The 23,755-nt window shown below is 40.0% G+C and overlaps 1 protein-coding gene across 3 annotated transcripts in view; it reads right to left on the bottom strand.

Moving 5' to 3' along the window:
- Positions 1–6,529: 6,529 nt before the first annotated feature.
- Positions 6,530–23,755, bottom strand: part of NEDD4 (NEDD4 E3 ubiquitin protein ligase) — a 110,150-nt gene continuing 92,924 nt past the window's right edge. For all 3 annotated transcript variants that reach the window (XM_065412592.1, XM_065412590.1, XM_065412591.1), the window contains 17 exons: positions 23,617–23,736; positions 21,878–22,081; positions 19,706–19,783; positions 19,369–19,423; positions 19,221–19,279; positions 18,597–18,662; positions 15,669–15,898; positions 14,895–15,016; positions 14,733–14,803; positions 11,709–11,804; positions 10,493–10,566; positions 10,261–10,321; positions 8,715–8,774; positions 8,524–8,631; positions 7,789–7,885; positions 7,155–7,227; positions 6,530–6,632 (listed from right to left, as the gene is read on the bottom strand). In XM_065412592.1, the coding sequence (XP_065268664.1) occupies positions 6,530–6,632; positions 7,155–7,227; positions 7,789–7,885; positions 8,524–8,631; positions 8,715–8,774; positions 10,261–10,321; positions 10,493–10,566; positions 11,709–11,804; positions 14,733–14,803; positions 14,895–15,016; positions 15,669–15,898; positions 18,597–18,662; positions 19,221–19,279; positions 19,369–19,423; positions 19,706–19,783; positions 21,878–22,081; positions 23,617–23,736 (1,677 nt within the window). The remainder of the gene's footprint in view (positions 6,633–7,154; positions 7,228–7,788; positions 7,886–8,523; positions 8,632–8,714; positions 8,775–10,260; positions 10,322–10,492; positions 10,567–11,708; positions 11,805–14,732; positions 14,804–14,894; positions 15,017–15,668; positions 15,899–18,596; positions 18,663–19,220; positions 19,280–19,368; positions 19,424–19,705; positions 19,784–21,877; positions 22,082–23,616; positions 23,737–23,755) is intronic.

Raw genomic sequence — 23,755 nt, 5'->3', positions numbered from 1 at the left:
CTCCTCCATGATTGCCTGGAACTCCTTCCTAGAAACCTTAAGAAGGGAACCCTCAAACTTGGCCATGGCTTGCCTCATGTTAAAGTCATAGCATCCCAGGAGGGCCTGATGGTTGGCCACCCTCAACTGGAGACTAGAGGACGAATACACCTTATGCCCAAATAAGTCTAGTCTTTTGGAGTCTTTATTCGTAAGGGTAGCTCCAGGTTGACCCTGTCGCTCCCTGTGGTTAACCCCCTCTACCACTAGAGAGTTGGGAGCAGGTTGAGAGTACAGGTACTCATGGCCTTTGGATGGCACAAAGTACTTGCGCTCAGCCCTCTTGGAGATGGGGGCCAGGGAGGAAGATGTTTGCCACAGGGCATTGGTGATCTTTGAGATCCCATCATTAAGGGGCAGAGCCACCCTGGCCGGTGCTGTGGAGCACATTGGACATTGAAGAGAGAGTCCGAGAGCTCCTCCACCTGAAGGCCCAGTTTTACAACAGTTGGCAGCGACTCTCTTCAATAGTTCCTGATGAGGTTTAGCATCATCCGGAGGAACCGGGGGAGGGGACCCTGTTATAGCCTCGTCTGGCGATGACGAGGAAGATGCCAGTACCATAGGGATCTCCAAAACCATTGGTGACCCAGTGGCTTGCTCCCCTACTCCCTCTTGGACCTGCGGGGTCCTTGCGCCCGAGGCTTCATGCACCAGAGGAGGGTGGGAGAGAGAGGCAGCTGGTCTCTCCAAGGCTCTGGTCACTGAGTGGGCAGCCTGGGTGAACCCCCCCTGGGTTCCATGGGTACCACAGCGCCGGACACTGGACCTGAGGCCATGGGGCCAGTTTCGGTGCTGACGATGTAGGCAGTACCGCTGGTATTGGAGCTTGGCCTGCCATCAGGAAACCTTGTTCCGAACCGGGGCTGGATCCTGAACGGTCGCTCCCAGGTGACCAGGACAGAGTGGACCGGTGCCGGTCACTCCTCCTGGAGTCCGATCTGGAAGGGGGTCTTCGGGACCGGCAGTGCTCGGCGGATCTGTGACGGCCTGGAGCTGGCAATATGCATCTCATGCTTGATGAACAGTACCAGGATGAGGAGCGGGACCGTGAATCAGAACAGCCCTGATGCTGGGAAGCACCTGTGCATGGTGATGCACTTCTAAGGGAGCGGCAACAGTCCGAGGAATCGTAGCATCGATCCCTTGACTGGTCTCTGGAGGGGTGCCGGGACTGGTACTCCTGCCAGGGGGCGTGTGCCTCCAGAGGTCTGCGCCTGGTCGCCGGCAAGTTGCACCTCAAGCCTCTTTGCCCGTGCCCAAGGTCTGGGGACCGAATAGGGCTGTGCTGCATCTGCCTTTCATGATCAGAGGCATGGTGGCTGGCACTGAGGTGGGGAACGTGATGGTCCGAACAAAGATTTACCCCATGACTGGGGAACCGCTGGAGAGGTGTAGGCAGCATCGGGAGGATTATGATCTCCTGCTCCACCTGCAGGACCTCCGGTGTGGATGGTACCCAGAGCTGACGGAGGCCTCTGCCACTATCCGGGGTGGCCAGTGGGGAGCAGGCTGGGCTACACGGCTCAGTCGGAACTTTGGCCTGAGTTCTCAAAGGGGGTGAAGAGTTGCCTGGCCTGGGACCTTGCTTGCACCCAGTCTTATCCTTTCCCTTGAGGGCAGGGACAGCGAGTTATATGGGCCTGTGGTGCCAGTGCTCCAGAATTATTGAGAGCATGGGAGCCAGGTTCCACCAATGTTCGGGGCCAGGTCTCTCCCCCAGCCCCACCTGCCACCCCCGTGCACCTCCCCTGAGCATCCCTGCCTGCACCCTGGGCAGCAGGCGGCTGCCCCCTGCAGCTCCGCGCTGGACTGTGCTGGCTCCTGGCATCAACTGCCGCCGCAGGGTCCTAGTGCCCTCCCAACCACAGGCTGACCCTGACGTTCTGCCTTGGTCAGATAGACGCTTCTCTTTTCCAGTGGGACCCTCCACCAGCACAGGGGCCCCCCCGTGCCCACAGTCACTGCTCCTGCCCCACGCTAGGCAAGGGGCAGCCCCATCCCCCACCCGGGGTGAAGCTACGATGAGGAGCAGCAGCGGAGAAGGCTCACATGATGGCAAACCTCCTCTCCCCGCCACACCCACCACAGGGGAGGTGAAGGGGCTTCCTGGACCCGAGCGGGGCCCTAGGAGCAAGCACTGGAAGAAGAACCACAAGTTCTGTTACAGTAGGATTGACTCAATTATTTTTTCAGAGGATGAAGACTTAACTACAGTGAAATCTATTCCGCATATGGGTCTCAGGGCTGAGACAGATGCCCCATTTGAACATGAATACCAAAAGCCCATGGCACTTTCCGCACAAAGTATTTAGGGTGGTGGTGTTTATCACAATAAGAGCATAATAGCCAAGGTTGTGAGCCTACCCAGTTGTGCTTGTTGGCAAGTCTCTTCCCCCCCCCACACTCTGCAGTCCAACTCCCCTCTCTGTTAGGTTTGGTCACCCAGGGAGGTGAGTCGTTTCCTTAGGGATTTGCTTTCTCCAGTCAAGCTCGCACCTTAAGAAACTAACAGTGACCTCATACACTCTATCAATAGATTGGCACATCCAACTGTCATATGTGGGGAGTTATTTTATTTGAACTTTGCTTTGGTTGATGTTAAGGATATGTGTTAGAGCAAGTGATGCAGTTGGGGTGTATAGTACTTTTCAGTAACTGTTGGAAATGGAAGTGAATACCTAAAGGAATGGTGGAGCACATTGACAGCATTGTAAGTAGTATTGAGGGAGGAAGGAACAAAGGATACTTACCCACAACTTATTTCTTAAACATTTGGGTTGTGTCCCATTACCTTACCTGTCACACAATGATGTTTGTCAATTTCCCTTTTTTTTTTTTTTTTAAATACCTTTGTATATTTCAGTGGGACTTCTCAAGGCCAACTAGGGGTCTTGGAGAGAGAAACTGCATTGCTTGAAGTGCCTCTGTACTATATTGACCCTACCGAAGGCTGTGATGTCCTGCAGGAGGATTTGTGTCTAACATTATCATCTTAAAAAAGTTACTGAGACTAACTATGCCAAGAACAGCTACCACTTCAGTCACTTACTTTTGTGGATTAAGTAACATTCATTGTGGTGAAAGGCTTAACTAGCAAGGAAACAAACAAGAATGTTGGCATCCTTCGCTTGGATCACCAGCACCTTTTGGGACCCTAATGAGTCTGAAGGACACACAGGTAAAAGGGGCTAAATTTAGGTCTGGGGGGACAGTCAACTAGGGACATATGTATGGGAGCTTCTAAGGCATCGTAACTGCCATAGCCAGCATCTTAGTACTGGCTCCATACACATCTGCAACTCTTGACCTGTGATAGAGGCAGTAGAGTGGCTTGTAGGGAAAATCCTACGTTGGGTTCCTAGGCTGGAACTTCTGTGTTGGAAGAAGCTGTCCTACTTTCTTGCCTGCAACATTGTCTCATTAAATAAACCAGTGTCATAGCAAAGCCTATGCAACACTGTCAGCCTAAGTAAGTGGCTCTCAACCTTTCCAGACTACTGTACCCCTTTCAGGAGTCCGATTTGTCTTGCATACCCCCAAGTTACACCTCACTTAAAAATGACTTGCTTTCAAAATCAGACATAAAAATACAGAAGTGTCACAGCACACTATTACTGAAAAGTTGCTTATTTTCTCATTTTTAATCTTATAATTACAAAATAAATCAATTGGAATATAAATATTGTACTTACATTTCAGTTTATAGTATATAGAGCAGTATAAACAAGTCACTGTCTGTATGAAATTTTAGTTTGTACTGACTTGGCTAGTGCTTTTTATGTAGCCTGTTGTAAAACTAGGCAAATAGCTAGATGAGTTGATGTACCTCTGGAAGACCTCTACATACCTGCAGGGGTACACGTACCCCTGGTTAAGAACTACTGGCCTAAGTCATATGCAGAAAGTATCTGCTGTGTCTGACACATTGTGTCAACTAATTTCTGGGTGGAAAACACGTTCATAGTAACTTACATAGTGAAAATAGGGCCAACACTTACAAATACAAAATAGAATTGAGGTATTTAATAGTAACTTTTAAAATAAAGGGGGGAAAAAAAGGGTACTTGCTTCTAATTGTTATTGTCCAATTTAGCAGCTATAATGTGTGAGCCAAATACTGTAGCTTTTTTTGCTAAACGGATCCAAAAAGAGACAAGGTATTTAAAAAAAAAAAAGTAGTCATTTCTGAAGTGTCATACTGTGCATATGCACCCAATCCATACCAAATCAACATGGAAAATTCAAATGCGTAAAATATGTTATAATTTAAGTTTAGTTTATTGCCACTTCTGCATTCTTGATCTGCAGTATCTGCTACAAGTTTAAAATCACTGCTCCCATAGTGTGTATTAAAACTTTGTTCAAGCTCAAAACAGATTGTGTTCTTCTATGTGACCAGAAAATGTCAAACCAGGTCAGACCTTTGGTTCATTTAGTCCAATATCCTTCTAAGATTAAGGGCTAACTAAATCCTGGTCCCATTGAAGTCAGTGGCAACACTTCAGTGGAACCACAGTTTCACTCTAAAATCTTCCTATGCGTAATGCTTCCATACCTACTCATGCAATTAATGGTGAAAATTATCTAGACCTCTTAAAAAAAATCCATCCAAATTATTTGTGTACATCTTGGGGATGGGGGAGGATAGTCAAAGCACTGCAGAGCAGTGCTTCTATAGGTCTTCTCAATACATTAACAATTCTGAACTGACAACTAGGTGCTTCTTTAAGTTTCTTGACTTGAATTTGAATTCAATGAATCACAATTTCTTTATTAGAAAAAATTTTTATTTACTGCTTCAGGATCTTTATTTGTGAATATTTTATATTTTAAAGTACGCAACAAATACTGCTACATTCAAATCTATACAGAATTACTGATATATCATTCCAAGTTTTACAAAACTGCATCTAGATTATCAGAATTTTGTATAAGTTACTTTTTATTTACATGTAATACTCAGCATTAAAGACCAATTTAAAGAAGAATAAAACGAAGTGGGATTTTAAATATCCCTTAAGACCTATTACATTTGTTACATAATTTACATGTCTTTATAGAGATGACCTACACTTTTGTTTTTGCATATTTAAAAGAAAGACAGTGGCTGAATAAAAAATTGCTGGCCAAAGCTATGTACTGTAATTGCCTCAAGATCATATTGGTTAACAAAATGTTCAAATTAAAGCAAGCCAGGCATGTAAACCTATACATTTTTCAGAATTCAGTTTGATAATCATTTTAACCAGCACTTGCCAAAATAACCAGTGCTGACACTCATATCAAGATATCCACATGTACAAAACACATCAAGCTAAGTTTATAAGAAGAGCTGACCTACAATAAATTACACATTATTGGCTATGACTTTGGTTATACCGTATTAACAAATTTGGTTTCTAGACTAACAGAGAAGAAATAAAAAATATAAAAATGCAGCTATAGAAACTAGCATAACCTGTAAACATATTATAGGGCCAAATTCTGCTCCTGGATTCATATGCCCAATTCCCATTGATGTCAGTGAAGTTTGCACATATCAGATGGCTGAATTTGGCCCATAAAACCCTGTAAACATGTCCTTACTGTTTTGTTGTGCAAGACTGCAAGAATGGATAACAAAGGCATTTAACAGTCAGTTTTAGTTAATACTCTGTGGTATTCAGACAAATTCTGCTTTAAGATTTATTTTGTTGCAAAAGGCTGAACTGAAATATTATCCATTGTTAACGTTTATTAAAAATGTGATGAACACTCAAGAAATCAATGATAGCATATGAATTCAGACAAAACAATATAATTTCTTATTACAATTCAGAAATATGCTACTCAAGTGTGTCTTACAAAAGTTCCTGGTTTTGTCAAACTGCATTTTAACAAAAGCAAGTCGAAACAGAATTCTTAAAAAAACCTTATATAAGTCAGTCAATATTCTGCAAGCTGACGTGAGTAAGAAATGCAAATGCTTTCCAATGTTTTACCCAATATACTAAACAATAAGGTGCTTTGGGCAGATCTGTCATAAACAGCCTGAAGCAGCACAGAATAGGATATTGCATTATACTGAATTTCCTCAAACTGTTTAATCATTTCAGTTACTCTTCAAAAGAGCAGCAATGTTTCAAATGTACACTTGCAAACATTGTTTCACAGTTTTAATTTCAGTAGTTTAATGTAGGACAATCTGGCAAATACTGTAAAAGAGGTAATTGTTGAAAGACATTTTACTCTTCGAGGCATTGGTGGGGTTAAGCTACCCACTATACATTTTGTAGCCACTAATAAAATACGTATTACTGAAAATGGCAAAATGTATTTAAGAGAGTTGGTGAATTTTTAACTTATTTGTTTTACAAATTACACTATGAAAGTTCAATAGCCAAATAACTGAATGAACATTAAGTTCCCTGGAAATATTTAAATTGTTTGTAAACCCTTAAAAAGAAATTGCAGCACTGGAACAACATAGCATGTTGAATTCTGTGGCCTAATCAACTCCATCAAAACCCTGAGTATTTTCAATTGCTATGAGAAGTTTGTCCCATAAATCTTCAAATGACTCATATGGAGGCAAATCCAAGCGGTTAAAGCTGAAAAAAAGAAGAAAACTCTTAAGTTTTTTTGAACAAAGTTACTTCTCAACCAGGGCCGGCTCCAGGCACCAGCCGAGCAAGCTGGTGCTTGGGGCAGCAGATTGAATGTGGTGGCATTCCGCCCAATCCTAGGGCGGCACAGCCACGGTTTTTTTTGTGTTCTGCTCTGGCCGCCCTGTAGGGAGCGGCTGCGTGGAGGATGGGAGCGCCCTGCAGCCCGCGTCCTTCCCTCCCAGCCGACCGTAGCAGAGCCCTCCCGGCAGGCGGCAGGGGCCGCATGGCAGCGCCCCACTGTAGCCCTGGCAGCCCCCCTTATCTCTCCCGCCTGCTCCCTCCCCCCCGCTAGCCGGTCCCCCTGCGCCCGCACTCCGGCCGTGCCGCAGGTTTTGTTTTGTTTTTGCTTTGCCGTTCTGTCTGCCCCGTTTTTTTTTTTTTTTTTTTTGCTTGGGGCAGCCAAAAAGCCAGAGCCGGCCCTGTTCTCAACACATGAAAATCTACATAAGTGAAGAGAATATTTACCAGGTATGAGCTCTTGGCAGTTTTTCAGGGGTGCCCCACTGTTCAACTGTAAACAACTGTGGTCCATTTGAACCTACAGGAAGAAGTAATACTTAGAGAATCACAGAATGGAATAAATCTCAATTTCTCTCTCTCGCTCTCTATTTTTTTTTTTTTTAGATTTAAGTCTATTCAATATATTGCTCTTGTTTTGTGGTAGAACTTATGATATCAGTGGATGTTCTACACAAGACTCAAAGGCAGTGGGTGTATGTTCCAATGATGGCTTTCTAAATATTTCTGGATACATATTTACTGCAAGATTTTTTTTTTTTTTTTTTTTTTTTACACCAATACTGAAGTCTAAGGGTGCATATTTATAGCAGTAGTAGTTGACACATCAATGCTCTACAAGGAAAAAATTTCATACCGATATATATTACTAAATCTAGTCCATGTGTGGTTAAATGATACTTCTAACTAGTTACAAATTGCTACTTAAATGTTTAAACACAATTTATTTTTTTAAAATGGATATGTAATAGGCATATGGTTCAAGTCAAATGGTGAATCATCATGACAGTTTGAACAGCAGGTTCTTTTATGTTGATTAGCCCAGTTAACAAGTTGGGTGAATAGCACTATAAGAACTCACCATACAACTCAGCAAATCCATTCATAGGTACACGGGATGTGCCAGTGACAAACTGAAGTAATCTTATTCGCTTCTCAGAATCCATCATTAACACTGCCTGTACAGGGCAATAATATTTAAAGACTTAGTTGAAAGAGTTCAATTTTTTAATGTTACACTGGTTAGCAATTTTATGTGATACACTATTTACTTGTTTTTCCTACATCTTAAGGGTAGCCTAATTGTTGTTATTTTCTATAATAAATACAACTTATTTCTCTGCATGCTTTTAAAAGCCATGAAGTCTACATATTTTGGTTGAATCTTTTTTCACCTTCAATTATTTAAGTAGCACAGTAACAGTAGGGTTACTGACTCAGAAGGCAGTTAAAATACTTCCCTCCCAGATTTGGCCCCTACTTTCTTTGAAGTTTGTTGATGTTATAAACAAGCAGCCAGATTCCTGTAACTTAAACACAAGAGTTTAATAACTCTTTAGTGTAATTACGCCAGACTAGCTACAGTGAATGTATTTTACGCCAGCAGCCTATACAGCTTTTTGAATAGGATACATATCAATACTGTATTATATTCTTAAACACGCATTATTTCTAGTTCTTATGTTCCCTGTTTGTAGCTTTAATGTACAAATATTTACTTTTTTCTATTAAACAAATCATACATCTGTACAGCTGATAAACAGCAGTTTTTAAAATGTAGATTTTGCATAAATAGTAAGTTCGAGCTTGTTGTTACCTTCCAAAACCACTGTATAACTTGGTGATTTATGCTGTAGCCATTTTTGTATTTTGTATATAGCTTCCAGTCAGCCACATCCACATCTCCCAGTCCACACATTAGTAACTACACAAATGAGAAATACCAAAATGTAAGTAAACAAAATATGGTTCCAACAGAATTTGTTTCCTGTTCTATGATACACTTACCTCTAGTTCATTTTCATCAAAAATTTTGATTAGATCTTGAGATATTAGTTCAAAAAACCCCTAAAATATAGAAAAAAAATTCTGAAAACCATGTTATATTTTAAACTGCCCCTCCCCCCTCCATTAAGAGTTAGATCTCCACGTTCCAAGAGCTACAGACAAGGCATTACATTAAATACAGCACTGTTTTCAAACACACCTGGGCCACAATTTTGGGTCTTGCTAAGCTGTACTTCATGCAGATCTTGAGACGTCAGGGTGCAAAGGTGGCTGTATGAAAACTTTCTGTTCCATCATTCCTGGGGAATGCTGGAAACAGATTCGGCTTCCAATGCAAACTGAAACAGTTTCAGTATTGTTCCAGCTACACTGGGCATGCTCATGCTGACATTATCACTTCTCTCCATTTTTATCCATGAATACTGGTCAAGGCCTTAAATTCCTGGCTTCGGAAGCTGGCAATAATTTCTCCCATTTCATAGAGAATACAATGAAGGATCTGGCAAGTTGCACATAGTCAATTCTGGCAGAGCCATAAATAGAACCCAAGTGTTTTACATGGGAGACCCAGAACCAGGAATAGAATCAAGGAATCTCAATTCTACTTCTGTTGGGTAAAAAGTTCTGCTCCCTTGTGCATATTCATTATGCTAGTCCAATTACATTAGATTTTTATCCACAGGACTCCTGCTTCATTCAATGAACAGGATAGAATGTGCTCAGTCAATGAGACAGCTGTTGAATAGTTATGCCCATCAGTCAGTCAGTTTCATCCTTATTTACTGAAAACCATACAAACTTTGTAATAATGCAGGGCTTTAATTTCCTCACAGGGTACATGGTGTTGTTTTGTTTTAAAGAGAGCAGGCTGAATCTGAGAAGACCAGCTCATTCACCGTCTCCTCTCCCATTTATTACAGAGACTTCTGCTCCTCCTGCCCTGCCCATTCACAATCACAACATCCCTGTGGCAAGTATAGTAATCTCCTACACATGGAAAAGTACATGTATCTTCTTATTAGCCTATAATGCTGTTTAGCAGCTGAAAAGTCAGGAAAGTCAACATCATGTGACCAGCTAGCTCTTCATGGACCACCAATGGTTCACAAACCAGTTTGGGAACCACCGGACTAGTGATTTACAGTGTCATTTGTATAAAGAGGAGAAAAATAAGTTAAAGTCACTCAATTCCAATAAACTTAATTTTATTTACACTTTTGTTACTTAAAAAAAATAATGATTTCAGAATTGGTAAAAAAATCATTTGTATTGCAACTAGGATAGTTCAGGATTGGACAAGAAGTTAACTTTTAGGCATGTGAAGGGAGATTTATAATGAAAAAGCTGGTAAATGTTTTAACAATAGTGTTGCATCATTAAAATAATTCAGAGCTGAAACCATACACCATTAAATATCTGATTGCTCTGACTCTTTTACAGTCATAGCAACCTAGCCTATGGATCTTGATGCTGTGTTCCAAAAGATTTTTCTTAATATTGGATATGAAAGATTTTAAAAGGATACAATGTATTAAGAAATTAATACCTCTTTAAAGGCAGCCATCTGCTTCTGGACTCTGCTCACAAATCTCCATTGAATTACAAGACTGTAAAATAAAATTGAATATTTGAAGTACAAACAATGCACATACCACGTCAAGGCTACAGCTTGCTTCAAGACAATCGGAAGCTCAATGAAACACAATACAAAGACCACCCTTTATTTAGAGAAACCGGAATGAGGTGAGGTATATTCCACAGACTGTCCAACTACTTACTGAATGTAGTCTCGCTTGTTCTTGTTTGTGACAACTATTTCTGATCCACCGCTTTTCAGCTCATGTTGATGGGTCTAAACAAGAAACTCTTTTACACAAAGTACGTGCTCAACAGAATGCAAGTTTAAATATTAAGCATTTTTTTAGTTCAGTTTAATTCAAGAATCTGAAAACTATGATAGATAGCACCACTCTCTCATGCCACCTGAATAAATACGATTTTTATATTACGCATACATTCACAATTCAGTGGTGCCAGATTGCAATGTAGCAGCTCAGTTATCTGACTCAAGTACAGTAAATCACTAAGTTTGCACCCAAGTTTTCAGTAATACTGTATATTTTTACTAACTTCACAATCTGCACTTGCAGTGAGCCAAACTTTTTCCTCAAGATTTCTTAGAAAAAACATCTACAAAACAGTTACAGCATTTTTGGTGAGCAGTGCACTGACACACACATCTGCTACGTAGTGGTTTAATATTACCAGAATCTCAGTATACAGCCTGAGTTTTCAGCCTGTTTCACATCTAGATTTTTATTTTCTGGTCTTGCAATTTTAATTACTTTAAGGCCATGCTCCCACAGAACCATAAAACCTACTAGTGTGCTTATATCTGGTTAACAATTGTAAAATGGGATTTCTGTGCAAGACCAGTGGTAGATCTACATTACTTAAATCTTGCTTAAATTCCCTCCACTGACAAAGTTTGTTCCACAGTTTTGCCTGGGTAACTCAAAAAAGTATGTTCACACTTGTCAAGGGAATCTACTTCTAACAGTATTTTTAAAAAATATCTCTGCTCATTTCCAGCACTTCTAGAACCATCACAAGGATGCAGCTTTCATTAAGACTTGAGTGACAGGACATTTTAGAATGTTTATTTTAATCTGGAGAAGCATTTACCACAAAAGCTGTATTTTAAAATGGTAGCTGCTGTTCAGTCAAAAGCACAATTTATTGTGTCAAAAGCTTTGCTGAAACAGCCATTCCCCAGGCATTTCTCAAATTACAACTACGTTAGCAAAACAGTAAGTGAACATGTACCAGCCACAGCAAGAAGCACAAGTGAACAGCCCAACACAATTCTGAAGGGCACGTGTATTTATCACAGTATCCGATGTTTAAGTATTGTACAGAGAAACCCACTTAGTTCCACTGTACAAATGTTTTACTTTCTATAAAGTAGAATAGACAAAACATCAATATACAAACCTGTCCAAAGAGTTCTTCATCAACAATAAACCTGAGATCCAATTCTGTTGGATCATTTTCAAGAATCCATCTCAGAGAATTGTAATATTCACTATCCTAAAAATGAAAGTTGCATGCTTAATAAATAAGTATAAAAGACTTACTTAAAACAAACAGAGCATGTTCCACATTTATACCCAACCCAACCGAATAAAGACTGAGGTCTTCATTAAACTCACTGTAAACAGAGTAACTACTTATATTTGTCTGATTAAGCCCACAGAGACAAATCACTTCCTTCAACATTGAAGACAGAAGGAATTACATTTGAGTACTTCAAAAGTGAGGCACAACTCATTGTTTTTTGGAAGGTACACCTATGATAAGTGATCCAAACAGAAGAGTGAAATTTCAAAACAAACGAGAAAAATTTGGTCAAAGAATAAAGTATTTTTTATTCTGTTTTATGGGATACTGCCATCTTCCACATCTTTGCTGGAGCTGAGGAATCCCCCATTTTCTTTCATTCATTTTAATCAGTATCCTCACATGCCAAGAACAATGGATAGGACCTACTCCCCCCCTTGCCAATTTCAGTACCATTCCTTTTCCATCAGCAGGATGGGGTATTGCTCACCACAAGTTACTCCCTCCCAATAAAGGCGGGTACTCTTGTTTAAAGTACTATTCATGATGGGCATGGGGTGAAGGATTAGATAAACTCTAGTACTTCATCAAGGCACTAGATCAATTAATGTATAATTGTATTCTCTAAAATATGAGTATGTTTGGGCTACTGCTTTGATTCTCCAGTCTTCATTCAGGTGTTCCTGCTGCAGTAGAACTTTTCAAACCTCTTGCAAAATAACATGAATCTTCAAGTTTGCTATGTGAGCTAAAAAATCTGGAAACAGCAGATCGAGCCTGAGAATGTTAGATGCTGCGGTCAGTATTTGGTCACTAGTCTTTCATTCTCAAAATGATCAAACTCTGGAAGTTAGGCAGAACACACTTTATTAGATATTATGATATAGAATGGTTACTTACCTTACAGTGACTGTGGTTCAAGATTTGTCGTCGCCACAGATTCCACTCTTGGTAAGCACATATCCCATGAGAGTGAGATCAGATTCTTTTGAACAGAAGAGTCCGGGGGATTGCCCGGGCTCTAAGTACCTTCTCACTCACCGTAGGTGAGGGCATAAAGGGTGTGGCAGCTGCAACCCTCACTCATTTACATCACCAATAAGAATCCAATAGGAGCAAGACTCCAATCAGTGGGGAAGGAGGACAAGTCATGGAATCTGGGTGGACACCGCATCTCAAAGAGCCATAGTTATTGTAAGGTAAATAACAGTTCTCTCATTCTCTGAAAGATTGTCTACAGATTCCACTGTTGGCAAGTAACAAGCAATTGCCACAGCACTACATGGGAAAGTGGAGGTCTACTTATAGACTGTAGAACAGCCTTACCAAAACCAGCATCCGATCTGGAAGCTTGGGTGGGTGGTTTGGTAATGACTTCCCGTAGCCTCTCAATGAAAGGAGAATCTGGTCCCAGTCCCACAGAAAGGTCTTGGTACCACATATGGTAGTGGTGCTGACCTAGACAGTAGTCAGTCTATGCTTAGGAAAGGGGTCTTAGTATGGGATTGCTCAATGCCATGACTCCCAGTGCCTATGTGGATGGTGTTGGCAACCTCGGTACCACTATATTTGGCACCAAGACTGTCTTCCTAGAGATTTCGGCGGCAACAAAGTTCTTGGAATAGGAAAGGACAGTTAATGTCAACTTGGATTTGCATGCCAAGGGATTGGTATGGGACTCCACCTTAAAACTTCTGGAGGATGGAGCCTTAGGAGAGGCTCTCTGTCACCAGCTCAGGAGGAGGTGGTGGAAATCAGAGCCTGCCACGATCCTGGCCGTGGGCATAGGTACAGACCCGAGAGATACTGCTAATCAAAAGAATCCAATTTCACATGCATGAGGTGCATGCACACCAAGAATGGAATCTGTGTAGCCAAACACTCAGAGAAGAAACAGATGTTAAAGTTTAAAATAGAAGTCCTGAAATATCTTCAGTGCTGACATAACATAAGATTGTGATAAGATATTTTGTACACAATGTTGTGACCTTATATTTTAGACTTCTCTGGAGTATTCTTCTCTCCTATATTGCCAGGCATAACTATAAAGAGTCTGAGAACGTAAAGCATTCAGAGCATGCAATAGTGCAAAAAAGACGGAATCCCATAAAGGGTGAAATTTTAAGGCAAGACCTTTGTTACTGTCGGAACAAAAAGATTCCAGATACACGATATTGCCAATGGTCTATTTATATTACTCTGTATATTAACTATATATATTACAGAAAAGAACAGTGACACTGAATAGCTTATTCTAAACAGAATACTCTAAAACAACTGTTCTAGATGGGGCCCATGAACAATCCAGATGCTGTTACTGGAAAAATATTTTCCATAATGTGGCATCTGGTTCCCAAAGATGGAACCCAAAGGGGTGAAAATTTAATGCAAGACCTTTATTACTATGGGAACAAAAACTGTAATAAAAGCAACACTTTGCATTTATGACATTTATTCTAAGGATCTCAGAATACTTTGTATTAATTAAGCTACCCAATATCCTGATGTGGAAGGTATATCCTCTTTTGATAATCATACAGCAGAAAATTAGTAGTGGACTAGGAATAAGACAGGAAAGCCAACTCTTGGTCCTCTGTGATAAGACATTAAACCACATTGCTGTCCTAGAAATAATTTAAGTGAACATTACAGATGGTTTAGAGTAAAGTTTTCAAGAGAGCTTAAATGACTTAGTAGCCTAGGTCCCAGTGACTTTTTGTGGACCTCAGGCTTCTAAACCACTTCAACAGCTATGAAAATTTTACCCGTAGTATTTTGTTTTAAAAAGCAAGGAGCTAAGGATTCAAAGTGTACATTTGTTTTAAATATTTAGTATTCAAAAACTTTTACTGTAAATATTAAAACTTAACATGAATGATGGCAGCAGAATTTACATACCACAGATTCCATATCATGAAGTGTGATTGATTTTTGAAGCATCATCTTGTAAAAGGGTCGAATAAAAAAGCCTTGAAAGAGTAAAGAGTATTCAAGTTAGATAAATAAAATTCAAAACACAATATTGATCTGCATACTGTATTATGCAGAATAAATACTAACCATCCAGCAGCTTGCCATGGTAAACGGCCATTCCAGCTACACGTCCTATAAACTTGAAGTATGAGAGATGATCTTCATTGCACAATCCAGAGTTTGGATTGATCTGCAGAGTGTAGTTATCCCTAAGAGGAGGAAAACACCACTTGCAAAATTTTGCATGAACAATTATCACAGCAAATGATTTGAAAGAAATCTTAGTATCGCTCATAAAAACACGTTGTTTATAGAGTTACTAGTTTAATATTAAAGCATGTTAAGTGCAGGCAACTGTAAATTTAGTAGGACTGAAGTTTTGAAACACCGACAGAAACCATCAGTGAAGTCATGGCCCCACTGAAGAAAATGGTAAAACTATTTTAATGGGATCAGGGTTTCACCCTGTGTGTTTTGTTTGTTACCATTAACTCCCTCTTATTTTACAAATTTGTTCAGTCATTTCTGTAAAGTGAGAATGGACACAAGCATTAATTCAAGAAGAAATGCTATTGTGTTTGTTCTAAATATATAGCCAATCATGAATGTTATAAAAAATTATAGGAACAGAGACATTGGCTGCAAACTGACACTTGTCTGTACAAAGACTATGAAGGTTCCTTTCAGACTCTCAGCAAAATATAGGACTATGGTTTCTGGGACAGCACAATATTCTCTTGCTGAGCCAACAGTAGTATGTACCAAAACTTCCTTAAAATAATAACATTTGCAGCATTTAAGTTTATGTTAGAGATTAAACTGAAGCTACTTCCCCCAACCTGTATTTTCCTTTTTACTTACGTAGCAGAATATTCAAACAATCCATAATAGGGATTAAACATTTCTTTAGAGAGAAGGAAGAACCATTCTCTGGCCACTCCTCCATAATCTAAGCCTTTTTCACCATCAAACTCAATCCAGAGTCTTGCTTTAAGGAAATCTGCTCTCTTTACAGCTATAATTCTTCTGTAAGAATCTTCAAGGATTGTTGTACGGTGAAGTTTCATTTCAAATCTGTTTGGAATATCACTCTGAAAAGGAATAGGAAAAATAGGAGAACTGAATAATCAACACTGCACTTGACTATGCAAAATTCAATAAGGCAAAGTCAAAAGATGACATGCATGCCACTTTATTTCAATAGTATGTTCTGTGGATTTGCAACATAACATGGTTGAAAAAATGGCTATTTTCAGATTTGACCAGCATGGGGAGATCTGTACACCAAGTTCTACTCCCCATTAAGGAAGTTGTACATTAAAATAAATGTTTATTGTGATTGAGCATCTCCTTTGTTGTTGAAAGCATATCAAAGTGTATAATGCTTTAATACTGTACAATAATTACATCATGTGTTTAGACTAACCCCAAACATTTTAATTTCATCTGCTTTCATAAAGCATTTTGTTCACAGGCTTTTTCCATTAATTATTCCAATTTCTAGTCCACTGCCCCTAAGATCTTCCTCTCCTTTTGCATATGGCATCCAGGCCCATATTATTACATAAATAAGCAAGTTTATTTGTGGTGACTAAGAAGACTACCAGTGAACATTTTATTTCATTCTTAAGGAATATGATTGTCACAAACAGATACGATTCTGTTGCATGGCTGAGCTCACTATCACTTCCCAGATTAGGATCATGCTGTATAAAATGCAGTCTGGGCTTGCTAGACCAGGTGCACATAACAGAATGAAGTGTACCTCATGTAGAATTTCTTCAAGTTGCTTTTCTGTTCAGAAAACAAGCTTGAAAGGTTAGGGAAGTTATTTTGTTTTTACAAGTGAAGTACACGTCTAACCTAAAATTTTCATACTGATAGAAACAACAACATGTTCTGGTTGGCCACTCTGCATATGCTTTAATATTATTTGCATGTCAGCTTGTGCTTTCCACTCATTTTTGCTTCATGCTCATAATCCATACAATATTTTTGCTTTGAACATGTGTAACTTTTGTCTTGTGGTAAATATTATGAGATTTTAAGGCCAGAAACGACCATTATGATCATCTAGTTTGACTCCTGAATAATAGTGGTCATAGAATCACCCCCAATAATTTCTGCAATCAATCCCATAACTTCTGTTTGAGCTGCACAATATCTTTTAGACAGACATCCAACCTTGATTTAAAATAATTAAATAGTGGAGAATCCACCATATCCCTAGCTAAGTTGCTCCAATGCAGGGCCGGCTCTAACTTTTTTGCTGCCCCAAGCAGCAAAAAAAAGCGCCGCCCCCTGCGCCCCCCCCACCGAGCGCCGCGCCGCCAGAAAACCCCCCCCCCGCCGAGCGCCACCCCGCCGGAGGCCCCCCCCCCCGGCCGAGCGCCGCCGGAGCCCGCCCCCTGCCACCCCAAGCATGTGCTTGGTTGCCTGGTGCCTGGAGCCAGCCCTGCTCCAATGGTTAGTTACCCTCAGTTTAAAAAAAAAAAAAAAAAAAAAAAAAGTGCCTTCTCCCTAGTCTGAGTTGTTTAGTTGCATCTTCCAACCACTGGATATCATTATGCCTTTTTGTGCTAAACAAATTATCTACTATCAGAAATCTCTTCTCTGTATACGTACTTGTAGACAGCGATCAAGTAACCTCTTAACTGTCTCTTGGATAAACTAAGTAGTGAGAGATTTAAGAAGCTCAATCTCATGTTTTCCACACTTTGAATCATTCTTGTAGCTCTTTTCTGCACTCCCTCCAATTTTTCAATATTAACTATTTATTGAAACAGTAAGAATTTCAAGTTACACTATATTAATCTGTGATGGACTGAATATGCTCAGTTTTCACTGCTGAGTCCCTCTAAAATCTTGATCTTAGGTCCCAGGATTAAGTATTCAATATTTTGCTGATGATTAGGCCATACTATCTATGATCTAACCAGCCATATTCCTAAACTGAATGGTAGCAAGCACAATTAAGTAATGCTGTTCCAAAGTTCTTCTAATATCTCCCCTCTGGTATGGTGCAGCATACAGAGTCAGCAGCATTCAGTATCGTAAGGAGTACAGGTAATGATATGCCTAGTATGGCTATCAAACCAAGTGCCCTGATGCCAGATGGCACACTGGCACCAAATTTTCACTTTGTTTTTCCAGTTTTCAACAGATCACATACAATAAGTTCAGTCATTTTCAATGCAAACCTTAGGGCGTCTACACAGTGTGGTAAAGTGTTCTAGAGGGATGTGAATTCTAAAATGCACCAAAACGTTGCACACTAACTGGCCCATGTAGTCCCTGATGGCACAAACTAAAAGTTCCCAAGTGCAAGTTAACATACTCCTGTATCAACATCCTTCTAGTCCATATTGCCAAACTGTGTAGACAAGCCCTTAGTCCACATTTACAAAGATGGAGCAGGTAGGGATGGGGGAAGATCATGACCACCAAGGTTATGGCTCCTTGCTTCTCAGAGAGAATCTGCACTACCCTGACTTCCTGCATTGGTTATAGTAGCCGTTATCCGAACACAGCCTGCTCCAGCCATACTTCCTCCTTCCTCTCCCCCCCGACATGCTCTTTATGCTAGCGTCAAGAGGGAGAGGTCATGCACATTGGGTTTATGCCATCTGAAAGCTCCCGATGGGGAAACCTGTCAGCTGCCTGATCTGGCTGCTTTCCAGCCCTCATATGTTGCTCTTGCAATGGAGTAAGCATTGGAAAATCTGGCCTATTGAGTTTATATTGAAAGAGGTTTCTCACAGTTTTGTAAGGTATTAGTAGATCACTAACCTGCTTCTTCAACTTCTTTCTGAAGAATTCATACTTTCGTTTATAATCCCTGGAATAAGGCACAGCCTTTGAACAAACAAGTAAAAAGTACTGAAATAAGATACATCATTACTAAAAAAATTAATATTTTAAAACCGAAATCCTGTCTGAAATTGTAATTTGCGATTAGTTTTGCTGATAGTTATCTATCATATTAAGTATCAAAGCTAGGAAGTTAGTTTTCTTTTGGAACAGAAATAAATTTCTTTTAAAGACAAATTTCATTTTCTGCAAGCTTATGTTAGGTCAAAGATTAAATTAGTTTTATTTTGCACAGCACAGCTAAATATCACACAAAGAGTTGATCAGTAACTTCAAAAATATTGCTCTCTCTATTGAGGAAATTCTCTGCTTTTCACATGGACTCAATGTTTCTTCTTCATTTAAAGATTATTTCTAAGGGATAACAGATCTAGAAATACAGATATTTCGTTTTCAGATATGCCTTCTCAAGTCTGTTATGTACAAGCACTACAGAAATTAGGCATTCCAGACTGAATATTTGAGAACAGTGGTAAAATTTCATTTAACTTCTGTTAATATTATTTTTTGCAAAAATATAAAAATCTCTATAAAAAGTCTTACTGGTCCAGTTATTGCTACATTCTGCAATCGAGGATCTTCCCATTGTGTTTTTTTTGTATCTGCAAGACATTTAAGTTAGTGTCACCAATTTAGATCTGATTCAGTAATTAATTACATAACTTACAAGGAGATACTATATTGTACATACTATGGTTTATGTAGAATATTCTTCCATCTGTGTGAGTTCTCTCTTCCCATCCTGGCTATAAGAAGAGTGATCTTTTAATACTAATTCTTATATATCCTGTCTGCAACAAATGCTAAACAATTTAATCAAGATAGTAAGTGAATTGCAGTATTTGTATATTATATCAAGTTACAATTACTGAAGTCTCAGCAATGCGATTCAAAATTTGAGTGTTAGCTATATACTTTATATTAAATATATTAAAAGTGTATCATAACTTTGCACCAAACTTAGAGATAGCTAGTTTAAATATTTAAATTAGATCAGCCTCAGAACAAAAACAAAAAATTTCACTTACTGGCAAGGGGCCTAAATCTACAGGATCTAGAGAGGTCTTTTTCCTCAGATGAGCTGGAATTTTCAATCTTGGATCTTCCTTTGAAAACATAATAAAACACTTCTTAACAAAGAGAAAAGGATTAATGATACTTTAATGTTTTCCTGATTTTGTAATGACCAAGACAGACTACCCTTACTCAGAGCTAGACAATTAATACACATTCCCCAGCCAAACTAGAGTCACCGGAATTTTCAGTTCTCCACTTGCTTATGGTCACCTTTAAGTTTCCAGGCTTATCTAAATTCTCATTTTATTAGCAACAATATTCATTTATCCAATTTAGTTTAAGAGCAGTTGAACCAGGTTAACCATTCCACAAAATGTCTTTGGAACACCTTGATTTTCTGAGTGAAATTCTTCCGCAACCAAGAAGAGACTATTCTTCATTTTGAATCTACTACCTAAACCTGAATGTTTCTCTCCCACCTGAAAAGAGCCCTAACTCACTGTTTGGGAAGGTTTGGATCTTCAAATATTTAAACTATTCACTAAGACCTGCCTTCACTAAGATCATCTGTACTGCATGCTGTAGTTTTAAAAATTCATGGATACCCTACACAACCTGAATTGTATACATGAGGTATATTCACGGTAGTAAGATTTACAGCTGTGCACGTTAGCTACACCACACTAACTCCCCATGTGGACAGTCTTACTGAGCAGTAAGAATGCCTTTGTGCACGTTAACTTAATGCACTTTGGAAGTATATTAAGCTAAATCACCTGATGGCACTCTTAGGGCAGGTCCTTACGTCGACCTAAGTTACGCAACTCCAGCTATGTGAATAACATAGCTGGAGTCAATGTAGCTTAGGTTGACGTACGGCGGTGTCTACACTGGGCTGGGTCAACGGGAGAAACTCTCTTACCTTACCGGAGTCAATGGGAGAGCGATTGGCGGTCAATTCAGCAGGTCTTGACTACAGCTGCTACATCGACCCCCGGTGGATCGATTGCCGCAGCACTGATCCACGGTAAGTGTAGACATGCCCTTAGTGCGCAGTAAGAGTATCTACATGGGAAGTTAGTGTAGCGAGTGTGCTTGAAATTTACACTCTAGCTCACTGAGTGCTAGCTTCCCCATGTAGACAAGCCTGAAGTTTACAAAGGTATGTTCCGCTAACAGCACATGCCTGCAACCACCTCCAACAGTCTTACAAAACTGCTGTAGGATAGTCATCTGCCAAAATATAGGGGTTTCACAGCTGCAAGACAGATTGCTTTACCGATCAATTTCTTCTTAGTATGTGTGTTCAACTACATACATCAGCCTTGATTACCAAGGGGGTGGAAGCTTGCTGTGAATGAAGGGATAAGAGAGGGAGCTACTGAAACTTGGTTGGGGGCAGCTGGTGGGGGAGGAAGAGGAACTGTCAGCTCCCAGCTGGGAAGAAGTATTCCCAGCAGTTCCTATTGCCATTCCTACAGCAGTTCTTTGGTGTACTGTGCTTCCCCACCCCTTCAGGCAGCTGGTGCCCTATGTGTTGATGCCCCATTACTCCCATCTAGCCCTGATGGCTGGGCACATGCTCCTGCCCCTCCTTCGGGCCGGGTGTCTCCATTGGGACCCATGATGGCTGGAAGGAGGGGGAGAGGAGAGTTGCTCCTACCTGCTCTGTGGCAGCCAGCCTGATCTTGTGCACTGCAGCAGGAGCTCCTCCCTCTGGATCCCTCTCTCACCTCCACCTTCTTGTGTGTGGAAGCAGAGTTCTGCTCTTGACTCCATGAGATATTATGGAGGCAGAAAACATCAGGGGGCCAAAAACATACAATTAGCCTTCCCCAATATTTCCATTGCAGCGGCGCTAGCCCCTTCCTGTTCCCTGATTTCGCCATCCCTGGTATGTCCTACAGAGCCCTCCTCACCTCTTTGCTGATCCAATGAGAGAAGTTGGCAGTATACCACCTCTTGCATGAGGTAGGAACATAAATACTACGAATAGGTTACTGGCACAAGCACTAGTTTGACTGACAACACACACATTAAATCTACAATAAGATAACCCTATTTTGAAAAAAGATATGCGATGAAATCCTGGCCCCAGTTAAGTCAATGGGCATTTTGCCACTGACTATAATGGGGCCAGGATTTGACTTTAGGTGATTACTTTTGAATTGAAAGCAAGTTACCCATGTAGTAGTTTTGGTATTGTGGTCAATAAAGAATGGTCTCCCATTTGGTGCATGTCGGACTTCCCAGCCTTTAGGGAGAAATCCTTGCTCTACTTCAGGTTGTTGATTAGAAGACTGTTCTGATGAGTCACTTGATGTTTGCGGTTGACGTCCTGTAGGAGCACTTTGGACTGTTGATAATTGACTTGTTTCTATTGTAGTCTATCATATATTAGATAAGAAAAATAAAGTTATGTACATTTTGGACTGAACACAAAGCCAGTGTAATGTTAACAATTCATGTTAAAGCCGAAAATAGCAAGGGCTTTTGGAGATGTGAATGGAGTGGTCCTAATATGTTTACTGTAAAGAGACACCGTCATACCTAGGCAAGTTAAATATAATTACTCTGAGTTCTTCCATTATTTTTGTTTTTCCAGAGAGTGTTCCTCAACCCTTTTGTTGCTCAAACATACTTCGTTAAAATAAGCTTCTCCCAAATAATTCTCTCCTGTTACTAAACTCTCACTCAATACTCAACTCAATCTGACATCATAATCAAGTCATTGACTGATATGATAGATACAGGAGTATGATCTCATTGCAGGCATGTCAAAATTAGATAAAAATGCCAATGGCACATTTAAACCCTCAGGTGAACATAGTGAATTCCTATTAAAATTAACTACTTTTGTTTCTCTGTTGTTCCCAGTGACAGAGTCCCTCTTACTCTCACAAGAGATGCAACATTATCTCTGAAGCAGTATGTTTCAATATGACAATCAACACTGTAACAGAGTATTCACACTATTTCCAATGAGAAATTTAAGATATACAACAATGCCTTTGCTCAGAACAGAAGGAGTGTTGAAAGTGTACTCCAAATCTAGCTCCAAAGGCAAGTTTCTATTATCAGTTTACATTTAATTGCTGTAGTTGTACTGAGGCTGACTCTCCTCAAGTTGTCACGAGGGGGAGCAGTGTACTCTAAATTGGTCTTTCACATATCATGTTATGTAGACTGGGACTCCCTTCCCATTGGTAGGTAAGAAAGCTATTTTAAAACCTTGGAGATCAACATACTTCTTCCTATTGCAGTACCTGTATCTTACGACTTTTTCGTAAGACTACTGCTACACATTACACAGATTTGCTCAAACCAAGTATCAGCAAAACTGAGTGATAGCCACTGATTAAGGTCTCAAAGTTTATTGCAATCTTAAAGGCCTCACAATACTAAGATGTTTCAGGGCATGATTACCTGGGCCATTTACACATCTTGTATAGCTTAATACACAAGGTTCTATACATTAAAATGCATTTGATAAATATGGACATTTACATAAAAAATAACCCTTGCAGAACAGTTTGCAGTACAGTCAGATATTCAGATTCTCCATGTAAAATTTTAAGGCAATAAGAATTTCCTTAAAAAATTCTTGAAGCAGGACTAGAGGAGAGTTGAGGGAAAAAAAGGGTTGTTCTGGAGTTTTGAAAAAAGAACATGTGCAATACAACAATACTAAAGAGGACTGGTTTAACATATGAAAAATACCAGCCCCCTACCCGTCATATATTGACCACTAGTCTTTAACATGCTTTACATATTTGAGACATTTGGTTTCACTGAACGGGTCTCTAGACAAGTTCAGTCATTGTGTAGTGTATTCAAAAAGATTATTTGATTTGTAGTAGCTATTCAATATCTTTTCATTCCAGGATATATGAATGAAACAATGGAGAGAACTCAAAAGTACCTGCACAACAGGTTTTACCCAGGTAGTCGTTCTGGAATTGTGATCTATATAATATGACCTTCCTTTTTCATCTTGCCTTTCTTCCCAACCTGGAGGTAATCCAGATGAAGTAGGGAGTAACTAAAATTAAAGAGGAAAA

Source organism: Emys orbicularis, chromosome 10 (assembly GCF_028017835.1).
Source record: "Emys orbicularis isolate rEmyOrb1 chromosome 10, rEmyOrb1.hap1, whole genome shotgun sequence".
NCBI lineage: Eukaryota > Metazoa > Chordata > Testudines > Emydidae > Emys > Emys orbicularis.
The sequence above is the reverse complement of the archived record's forward strand: the minus strand, read 5'-3'. Positions and strand labels throughout refer to the sequence as shown.